Source organism: Charadrius vociferus, unplaced genomic scaffold (genome assembly GCF_000708025.1).
Source record: "Charadrius vociferus isolate BGI_N301 unplaced genomic scaffold, ASM70802v2 scaffold218, whole genome shotgun sequence".
Lineage (NCBI taxonomy): Eukaryota > Metazoa > Chordata > Aves > Charadriiformes > Charadriidae > Charadrius > Charadrius vociferus.
Genome location: NW_009650084.1, coordinates 837,132 through 848,190, shown reverse-complemented (window position 1 = coordinate 848,190; position 11,059 = coordinate 837,132). Strand labels below are relative to the sequence as shown.

At 45.0% G+C, this 11,059-nt stretch overlaps 2 protein-coding genes across 2 annotated transcripts in view; both read left to right on the top strand.

Annotated features, from left to right (window-relative positions):
• The first annotated feature begins 383 nt into the window (after positions 1-383).
• Positions 384-8,294, top strand: F7 (coagulation factor VII (serum prothrombin conversion accelerator)). The gene is made up of 8 exons (XM_009892132.1): positions 384-453; positions 2,678-2,838; positions 3,414-3,438; positions 3,532-3,645; positions 4,520-4,660; positions 6,803-6,909; positions 7,423-7,543; positions 7,756-8,294. The coding sequence occupies exons 1-8, from the start codon at positions 384-386 to the stop codon at positions 8,292-8,294; spliced, it is 1,278 nt and encodes a 425-aa protein (XP_009890434.1).
• Positions 8,295-8,681: 387 nt separating this feature from the next.
• F10 (coagulation factor X) overlaps positions 8,682-11,059 on the top strand; it is a 14,229-nt gene continuing 11,851 nt past the window's right edge. The window contains exon 1 of the mRNA XM_009892153.1: positions 8,682-8,817. Coding sequence (XP_009890455.1) covers positions 8,682-8,817 — 136 coding nt within the window. The remainder of the gene's footprint in view (positions 8,818-11,059) is intronic.

Genomic DNA, 11,059 nt, shown 5'->3' with positions numbered 1-11,059 from the left:
ACTGCTCTCTGCACACGGGGCTGTGTGGCCAAGTTGGTGCCATCATACGGACGCAGGGTCCTGGCATTGATGTTTCCCGTGGAAAAGGGTTGTTAGATGGAAACTGACGGCCCGGGGTAGCAGCCTGTGTAATCAGCACAGCCTTTGCACAGGGCAGGAGAGCGCGCTTCAAAGCCAAGCTCCCCGCTTGGGTGAAAAGGGCATATTGCAGCATTTGCATGTGCCCTTCCGCTCAGCTCAGCGAGCTGTCATGGATCTTTTTCTGTTTCCATGACTCGCCGGCCCCTCCTCTGGCTCGGAGCATTCGAAGCAGAGCTCTTTGGCCAAACAGTCCTTGATGAAATGTCAATACACCACCAGGACACCGGCTCGTGGGGTTCATCATGGTTTCCAGGCAGCGCATGGCTTTGTTCCTCTGCTTTCCTCTACTGATTCCTCTTTCTCTGGATGCAGGTATGTCGTAGGATGTGGCTGTAATTATGTTTACTGGCAGCGGACCTCTCTCCTGGTACTCATATGTAATTTGCATTGCAAGTTTTGAGCACTGTTGCATGCTTGTCCCGCCTCCGTTTGTGCCTGTGAGTGATTCTAAGGCTCTTGTTTGCTTTCAGTGATGGCATCCACACGCTTATTTTGCCGACTAAGGAAAAGCACCTCTAGACTGCTAAATGAATCTATTATCGCACTGCACAGAGCGCAGGCAAACAGGCAAGCCATCAGCTGTCTGCCCACTACGTGAAAAAAAAAGGAACTTGGCTTTATTGTTATTTCATATTGAAGCGTGATATTTTTCAAAGCAAAGAATCAATAGTCTGTCATTCGGCTGATGAGAAATTAAAGAGGTGAGGATCCACCCTGTTTTGGCAGCAGTAGAAGACAGTGAGGTGGTAGCTCTTCGGTTGGCTCCATTACATGTCTGAAAATCAGCTCCCAAATTAATAAAGCAGCCCCAGTGCTTTCAGATTCCCAGTTAGGCATTGACTGGGTCTCCTGCGTTGCAGTGAACAAAGCTGGAAAAATCAGTAGCAAAGTGAAAAGCATTCCAATGTAAATAAGTGGAGAATGCCGAAATAAAATCAGGAGGATGTCCCCAGCCACGCGCCCAGGCACGCTCCTCTCTCAGTCTGTGCCCGTGCACAGATACATGTGTCATGAATCTGCAGTCTAAGGTTAATTAAAAGCCTTTAAAGAAAGCCATATTAAATGCATACAGCCTGACTTTGAAATCACAGCAGGAAAAACACGGCTGAAATTCCTACAGTGGGCAAATGTTTATGAAGCACCCTGGGATAAATTCAATGGATGCCACACAATATTTTATTCCTTCAAGTAACTTTGAAATATAGGGAAAATTACCACTATTTTGCATGTAATTCAGCAAATGCTCTGATTAGACACAAATGTTTAGAGACACCTCACCAGACTGGAATAAACCCTCTCAGGATTTATGTTTGTGTGAATGTCGGTGAGGACACACACCAGTCTCGTCCTTCAGTGCCCACCTCAGGGCCCTTCCAGCAGGTTGGAGGTAACTCCCACTCTCTCAGGGTCACGTAGTGGAGAACGTCCCTGTGGAAAGGCAGGTGACATACATCAGCCTTCATTTCCAAATGTACCCACAATCCCAGGTGACATAGTTAAAAGCACTGAAATGTAAGTTGTTGTCACGAAGCTCCAGAATCCCCTTCTGACATGGAGGAGGAAAAAAAAAGCAAAATTAATGATTTCAAGACTTGTTCTTTGTAGTACATGTAGTGAAAGTACACTGCAGCACTGGGGCCTCTTGTTTGTTATCCTGAATTATACTGGGGGCATAGTTGTGTGATGTGCTTGTATCCCGAAGCTGAGGAGCAGGTCAGCGTGGTGACAATGCCGTCAGCACTTTCAGTGCACGCTTCTGTCAGCTGGAAATTGATGTAGTTGCATGAGGTGAGCGCTGCTCGTCTCTGCTATTGAACCTGCGTACCCCATGTCTTTGCAAAGCACGGCAGAGATGCACAGGGAGGAGACCCCCGTGGCTGTGGTCTATGGTGCTGGTAGCAGCTAGGAGCCATCCACTGGTTCCACTAGGAAACGGAAACAGCATTGTCCAGCTTGCCTATGGACCTTTACAAAGCCTTTTTTACAGAAGAAAGCTAAACATAAATATATTAAAGCAGTGGGTATTTTTTTTTAAATTGTGGTCTACTGGTGGTGGGGTAAATCTCTTCTGCAGGCCCAAAGAGTGAAGGGGTGTGAGACAACGTGACTGTAGGTGAAGGGGTGACTGTGTTCCACCTGTCACCAAGTGACTTATGGTAGCAAGTACAGGAAAATCAGATGTCGCCATGTACATCAGTGCTAGATAAAGCAACACATGCTTTTCAGCTGCCAGAATTGAGAGAAACTGTGCTGTGCATGTTGAGACATGCGATGGTACCTTAGGAGTTGCTGACGTACAACACTGGTGTAACACATCATCTTCTCTTAAGCTCTGGGGTCTGTAATCACGTGCTGCCGTTTTACCAGGGAGGCAGGCCAGAGGAAGGAGGCTCTTTCACATTTGCCCGTTTCTTTTCCAAAGCATCTCAGAAAAAGCCTGGGAAGGAGAAGGTTTCAGGGGAAATCGTCCCCGCTGTCCTCTCTCTGTCTGGAGAGCGTAGCTGTACGACAAACAGCACGTGCCACTGTTTTTCAGTCTTTCTAAAGCAGGAGGAAGCAAGCAGCGTTTTGCAAAGGCAAAGACGAGCCAACAGCTTCTTCGAAGAGATAAAACTGGGATCGCTAGAGCGAGAATGCATGGAAGAAAAGTGTTCCTTTGAGGAAGCAAGAGAGATTTACCATGATGACGAAAGGACAGTAAGTACAATGGGGCTGGGGGAGTGCTCACTGTCAGATGGACTCCCCCTACTCAAGGGTGTGCTTTGACACTTTAAACCTCAAGAGCAAAAAAAGCACTTTGTCTCCTGCTCCTCCATCTTTCTTTTATATCTATAGGGGGACAGGCAGCAACAATGAGTTGCAGAAGGGCGTACTGCATGTGCCACCCTAGGCAGTACCTACCTGGGGGATGGCGGGAAAATGGATGCTCTCTAAGTCGTCTTCCCAGCCCCCCAGTAATTCCTGGCCTGACAGTAACTTAAATTATTGTATTGTGCAACATCTGTTTCAGTCAATCCCACCTCAGCTATACGAAGGTTATTGATAGATAACCTAGTTGTGTGTGTTACACAGTGCCCTTCTCTATTGGTATATAAAAATAATGTAGAATATAGAAATAATGTAGAATATTTTATGGATATCAACTGTCATAAATTATAAAGGCAAAAAGGGCATCAACGTGGCTGCCTATAACACATCCTGTGCTACAAGGGCTGTAGGGCTTAACCTGGGTTAATTTTTCTTTGTTTAAATCTCGCATCTTTTTCTTCCAGAAAGAGTTCTGGCACATCTATTCCGGTACGATTGTTCGGGATGTTCTAGCAGCTGTGAAAATGCTCCCGCTGCTGCAGCGCTTCACGTGAGCCGGACTGACACTGAATGTTTTTACAGACCCTAACCAGTGTGACTCCAACCCCTGTCAGAACGGTGGAAGTTGTGATGACCAGTTTCAGGATTACGTTTGCCGCTGTTCTGCCAACTATGAGGGCAAAAGCTGTGAAAAAGGTCAGCTCTGGCATAGCTTAACAAAATAAAAATGCCATTATTAATTGAAATGCAGGGCATTGAGATAAACACTAGCAATCGTTATCATTTTGCATCATTCTAGCCGTGACAGCTACTGTTCACGCTGCCTGCGGTGTCGCATGATGGATCTAACCAGCTGGCAGCCAGGCACTGCAAGGCAGCAAGATAATTATTACCCTATGATGACTTTGGAAAACAAAAATAAAATTGCCTTTTGTGCACCATCTGAGAGAAAAGGAGGAATTTTTTTTCCTACCCAAGTGCTGGTTACTTTGACTGGTTACTAGAAGCTCAGCGTGGTATGCAAATAAGGATGACGCTGCATATGCATCGTATAAAGCCCGAGGGGACAGATCCAGCAGTTAATGAAGTCCTTCCATTGATTTCAGTGGGCATTGCATACTGGGTGTTACACTTATACCCTCAGAACACGCTGAGCCCAAACGAGGACTAGGCAGTCATTAAGTCTAACCGGGCAGTCTCAGCGGTCATCCCAGAGCATCCTTCTGCCAAATGTCAAAATACAAAATAGTTCTAATTTTTCAGTCATATATCGCGCTGGTTACCACACAATTGCAACACCTCCAGACAGCTCAGATACTGTATAAATGCAGAGTGATTTAATTTTAGGTATGTGTTTCTTAGGCATAGACTTTTCCTCCCCAGTCCCTGGAGATCCAGGTCTACCTCGTTTTCACCACATGGAAGGTGTTTTTCATGCAGTCACTGTGCATAAATCACAGAAATCTGCTTTGCTGCCTTGCTTCCCTGTCAACATTTCATGCTACAATTGACCCGTGTTAAGCACCAAAATCCACATTTGGAAACCTAAATACTCTTTCTCTGACTTTAGCGATTGCTGACAAACTGAAGTGCATTTACGACAACGGTGGCTGTGAACAGTACTGTACTGACGAGCAGTCTGAAAAACGAGTGTGCTTCTGTGCGGACGACTACGCTTTAGCGAGTGATGGTGTGTCCTGCATTCCCCAAGGTAAGATACTACAACCTGGATGCTAAGTCCAAGCCAGCTCTGGAAGAAAAGTTTCCAACAGGTACACATCAGGAGGTGTGAGGTATCACCCTCACCAGCTCCTCACCTCTTCTTCAAGGGCAGAGTCCAGAGCAGCGGCTTTGGGCTTCTAATGGAAGTTAGAGACCCCAGAAAAGCAGTCATGGAAGTGTGCACAGCCAGCAGGGAGCCTTTTGGACCTCTCCTTCCTGGCCCCAGCAGTAAAGTTTGTTGGGAAAATATTTTGGGGGCAGCACTGTTTTACTGTTGGATCTCCAACCTGAATTTGTGACTATGGATTTTATTATCATTTTTATTTCAGCACAGGAGGCAAGAGAGGAAGAGGGCTATTAAAACCAGATAAAATCAGTTGGGTTTTTTTTTTCTCCTTTTTTTTTTCCTATTTGGTAGGACCAATACACTTTTGGTATTCCTCTAGACACTACGGCTACGTATTTCTCTTACTCATCTAACAAGGTAAATTTCAACTGGGACTAGGATAGCACAAGTTAATTATTTTTCCAACACATAAGCTGGCACCTGACTCTATTGCAGATGCCTACTTCAATTACTTATTAGAGGGGAAAAAGAGACCCCTGGGGATATGAAAATAATGGACAGAGCTGCAGGAAGTGTGCAAAGTAATTCTGAGGGGCAATGCCCCCCTACACACACCTCAACGGAGCACTCATGCAGAGAACTGATAATGACAACCTCACTCTCAACAACTGCAATTTCATTAGAAAACAATGTCCAGTAATGCGCTTATCCCTTATTAGCTGATTCTGCAATATCACGTGATGGGGAAGCTGCTTTTGTTAAAAGCCGACAACAACGAATTCGATATTCCCCACAGGCTTTTCAGCGCATCTTCCCCTGCGAGGAAGATGTATTTGTTGCTGCTTGCTTCTTGGGGACCAAAATACCCGTAGCACTGACTGTGTGTTGCAAGGAGACAAAACCGTGTAACTGCCAGACTGCCAACCCCTTCACCGTCCTTCTGTCATCTCTCACAATGTCCGTTTCAAACGCCCACGCTTGGGTTGCCCTGCATACAGCGTTAGAGGGTATGGGTTTGTGGTATGTCTATGCTGACCTTCCACCAGATGCCACCACAGAGCCAGTCCTGTTTCTCCGTACCTTGCCTGTTGCTGTAAAAGGCTGATGCTGTCTTTGCAACAGGTGAAGTAATCGGCACATTCAGGCTCTTACAGATCCATGGGGATGTCGGATTCAGCTCAGCATAGACTACAGGGCCCTGGCTCCCAAAGTGACAGAGGGTGAGCACTCGTCCCCACAGCATTATCGCAGAGTGACGGCTGGATGTGAGGGACGGTATGTTCAGTTACAGCACAGCCACACGGCACACAAAAAACCCCCAACGTTAGACCTTCTTCCTCTTCTTGAAAGGAAAACTCTGTTGGGTGAAGGATTTACTGAAAACACCAAGGCTTCCTCTGCAATGCAGCTCAGTTGCAGGTTTAGTCCTCAAGATTTGATTCTCTTATTGCCAATCTTCACTTGCTCAGGCTGAAAACGGACCCTAGACTGAGATGTGCAGTCCAGAAGAATCAAGGATGCTCTGGACCCAAGCAAACTAGGCACAGTCTGCTGGGAGGCATACCAGAAGACATAGTGTCTGTTCTGAGATCTTCAGGTCCATCATTCACACAAGGGATAGCAAGCTGCACGTCGCATGCTTAAGCCTGCGTCTCACCATGCCATGGATGCTGTGCACTTAGTACAACTGAGTTAAAGTCAGCAGGGTCACTGAAAACATGTAGACGACAAAGCTTGACAGAGCCACTTCTGCTCTCCAGCCTGCAGCCTACCTCACTGTATTGACATATAACTTAAGCAGGTATATTGTTTGCAAACTCCTGTGGTAAGTGTCAATATGTCAATGATACTGTATGGCCCTGCACTCCATTTGTAAAAGTGTTTCTGGCTGTTTCCAAACAAAAAGACTACCTACCTACTGAGCTGCTTTAAATTACTTTTGAGAACCCATGGTCCCAGACTAGTAACCAGTTTTTCAGCTAACATAACTTCACTGAAGGCCTTGCACATTTTGCTGTGAATTCAGTACAATAAAATAACTTTTTTTTTTTTTCTATTTTTTAGTGACATACCCATGTGGAAGAATACCAGTGCTGGCAAAAAAAAATGCAACTGCACGAGGGAGAATAGTAGGTGGTTTAATCTGTCCTCCAGGTGAATGTCCATGGCAAGTGAGTCTTCCGAAATCTTTCATTGCCTTGTTTTTTTTTTCCTTATGAAACCACTATCTTAAATTCATTGCTTTAAATCTATTATGTTAAAAATCCATTAAAAGCGCAGGTCTGGATACCCAAATTCCCTCTTCAGCCACAGCCAGCAGATCCACCTGTTTCAATCATGCATTTAGCCTTGTTCTGGAGTGGCTGCTTTCATAGGAGTCCAGTAATACAACCTTCTCTGGCTCCTGACCCCTTAGTCCTTAAACCTTACTGCTAGCAAGAATTTTAGCTGGAGCTTGGAGGGATACGCTCTTGGCCATAATAGGCAGGGTCCATACTACAAAATGGAGAAAATGTCAGTGGAAAGACTCCCCCCTCCTAAATTCTCCAGACAATCAGCACCGTATTCTCAAACACAGTTGCATAAAGTGAGATATAGAAGCAATATAAAACCTGACTACAACTACTGAGATTCAGGTCAAGTGCGTATTTGATGTAAGACATAAATTTGTTTTATGTTGGCAGGCCCTTATAATACAGAATCAGAAAGAAAAGTGTGGTGGTACACTGCTTTCCCCAGAGTGGGTGGTCACTGCAGCTCACTGTTTGGAGTATACTCATCCTAAACAGCTTCGGGTGAGACTGGGTACGTATCTTCCCCTCCTCATGTTATCGAGCTGTCGTTGTGGTGGCAACTTCTCATCCTGACAAACCAGAGTAGAAGACAAAAAGTGCAGGCTTTGGTAAAATAAGGGAATTGTCCTTAAGAAGCATCAGAATAGAAACCCCCTTATCTCCACAAACTTCTGAGGAATCAAGGAGCTGCTTGACATGACCTGCGATTAATAACTTTTCCAGGTGAACACTCAACAAATTACGATGAGAAAACGGAGCAAGAAAGTGGAGTTGCCAGAATAATCGTTCATGAAGGATACATAAATGGACAAGTCAATAACGATATTGCCCTTCTGAGCCTGGAAACACCTGTGAATCTCACTGATTACGTGGTGCCGATATGTTTGCCTGAAAAACGGTTTGCAGTGTATGAACTGTCCTCCATCAAGTTCTCCACAGTGAGCGGATGGGGACGCCTACTAGATGGAGGTGCCACCTCTTCTGTTCTGATGCGAGTTGATTTGCCACGCGTAAAGACACAAGAATGTGAAAAGGAGACTGATTTAAATCTTACAGAGAATATGTTCTGTGCAGGAGACCTGACTGGCGTTAAAGACTCCTGTAAAGGAGACAGTGGTGGACCTCACGCTACAAAGTACAAGAACACTTGGTTTCTGACTGGGATTGTCAGCTGGGGAAAGGGCTGTGCTGTTAAAGGCAGCTATGGGGTTTACACAAGGGTATCCAAATACATCGACTGGTTGAAGAAGCACATGGATTAATGATGTTGAACTAGAGCATTTCCAGATTGTATTATTGCCCCTCGATCCCTCTGTGCCATTTTCCTATTGAAACATTCCTTCATTATCTTAGATACGCAAAGCATGTGATACCCACACCACTATTAATGATTTGAAATGACCCTAATACCTCCTTGAATATATAAAATAATTTCCCTATCGGTATTGTTTGTAAACTTGCATGTCTTGTCAAGTGGGCACAGAACAGCTATAACAAATCAGACACAAATCGAACTCAGAGTCCCTCTCATTCTGCATCAATTTTCTGCTAAGGGACAGAGCTAGATGCTGAGAAAAAGACTGTCAGCAACACATAAAGCATACCATGATCCTTCCTCCAGCTACCCTGTCAACTTCTGGTAATCGGTGATGTACAGACTTCCTGAGCCAGAAGTTGCATTAGGTCGAATAGTCATGAATGAACCTGTTGTCCAAAAATGTGTGCAATCTCTTCGGAACACATTTATGCTTCTGGCTTTCACAACTTCCTATGCTGATGGGTCCTGTAATGTAATGATGCAATAGCAGAAGAAATAGAAAAAGTGCTTCTTTTAGCTTATGTTAAAGTAGCTTTCTCCAACAGTTGCAGTGCCAACAGGTAGATTTGAGGAAGACAAACTGCACAGAGTCTTCAGGACAAGAAAGCTGGGAAAAACGTTAACGCCACATTTACAGATCTGCTACGAAAATTTGATTTTAGTCTTCTTGCACCAAACATTATTGCAATAAGGCTATTAAATTTAATATTTAACCCATAAGTGGTGAAGAACACCACTGATTTAATCTTATCTTTGCCTTGGTTTTATGCTTGTTGATACAGAAGAGGGCAAATGAAAGGAATGTTTGTTTAATTTGCTGTCTAGTGAAATTGTACTCTCTGTCCTGAGATCTAAAGCCAGGAGAATTGTATGACCATCCACAAAACACTGGCCAAAGACCATTCTCTAAAGCCTTAATGCATAAATGGTAGAGCCTGAAGAGGCTTGAAAATACCATTAAAAAACATACCTCCTAATCTAAGCATGAAAACAGTGAAAAGGTGAGGGACATCATAGATACAACTGAGGAGATTAGAAAACAGTTTAAGTATCTTATGCAAAACTTACACTTTGGATTCATCCAAATCATGCTGAATATCAGCTCAATCACAAAAGCTTATCAGCAAGTAGGACACTTACAATTGAACATACTCTATTAGTTGGGGAAAACACTGACATTATATGGTACATATACCATGCAATACTGAACATCCTACAGCCTGCTTTACTGACATAGAAGAATGGTATACTCTTCATTTAAGTAGTGAACTGAATTGGGAAAAGCAGCAAATTCCAGAGACCTGAGAAACAAGAGGTCTTACAGTATGAAAACTTACCCCAAACGTTCTCATTACTCCTAAAAGGAAAGCATATATATGTCAGCAGAATACATTCCCAGAGAGGAAGGCGACTAGGAGCAGCGACCAACAAATAAAACCTCATTTTCACCGAGACAAGGCACTCAGCATTGCAAAACCATCACTCCAGACCCCTCAAGCTTGAATAGTTTTGGGTTTTGCATCCTGGGCTGCATCAAAAGAAATGTGCCCAGCAGGTCGAGGGAGGTCATTCTGCCCCTCTACTTTGCTCTCATGAGACCCTACCTGGAGTACCGCGTCCAGCTCTGGGGACCCCACTATAAGAAGAACATGGACCTGTTGGAGCGGGTCCAGAGGAGGGCCACAAAGATGATCAGAGGGCTGGAGCACCTCTCCTATGAAGACAGGCTGAGACAGTTGGGGTTATTCAGCCTGGAGAAGAGAAGGCACCAGGGAGACCTTATAGTGACCTTCCAGTACCTAAAGGGGGCCTACAGGAAAGGTGGAGAGGAACTCTTTATCAGGGAATGTAGTGATAGGACAGGGGGCAATGGTTTTAATCTAAAAGAGGGTAGATTTAGATTGGATGTTAGGAAGAAATTCTTTACTCTGGGGGTGGTGAGACACTGGAACAGGTTGTCCAGGGAAGCTGTGGATGCCCCATCCCTAGAGGTGTTCAAGGCCAGGCTGGATGGGGCTTTGAGCAACCTGGTCTAGTGGGAGGTGTCCCTGCCCATGGAAGGGGGGTTGGAACTAGATGGTGTTTAAGGTCCCTTCCAACTCTAACCATTCTATGATTTTATAAGTTTCCATGCTCCATAGGATGATTTCTTCCCTGTAACATTCCAGTGTAAGTATTGACATTTATGAACAAATCATCTTGCAGAAAAAGGGTAAAATGCTGAAAGAAAACAACCGGTACTAATGGCTGCACGGAGTGACTTTTTTTTAAAAAAAAAAGCTGTCTTTTAGGTATATTTTCAATACAACAGCCTGTTTAAACAAGCCAAGAAGATGAAGGTGACCTGATGGTGGGCTCTGGAAGCACCCAAGACGTGGCCTCCACAGAGACCTCAGCGGGCACAACCGAGGGAAACCCCCCCAAAAAAGCAGCAGCCAGCTCCTGCCAGGCCAAGACTACCAGGCCCCCTGGGCATCAAAAGGGCAGAGCTCGCGGGTTATGGGCATCAGGATGTGGGAGAGGTGGGTGGGGGCTGCAGAGGGCAGGTTTTGGGGTTGGCAGCCCGGCTTCGCCCCAGCTCGGCCCCACACCTGCCCGCACCAGGCCAAGGCTCCATTATTAACGTGAGGGATCACTTCCCTTCCCCAGCAAATAAAAGGTACAATTTAAAAAAAAAAAAAAATAATAAAAAGCCGGCTTCCTTGGGTT

Bases quoted from the DNA above. Each gene is read 5' to 3' on its own strand.
- F7 (XM_009892132.1), top strand. From the start codon at position 384: ATGGTTTCCAGGCAGCGCATGGCTTTGTTCCTCTGCTTTCCTCTACTG. The intron at 3,439-3,531 runs GTACGATTGTTC...ATGTTTTTACAG, and splicing joins GTTCTGGCACATCTATTCCG to ACCCTAACCAGTGTGACTCC. The intron at 4,661-6,802 runs GTAAGATACTAC...TCTATTTTTTAG, and splicing joins TGTGTCCTGCATTCCCCAAG to TGACATACCCATGTGGAAGA.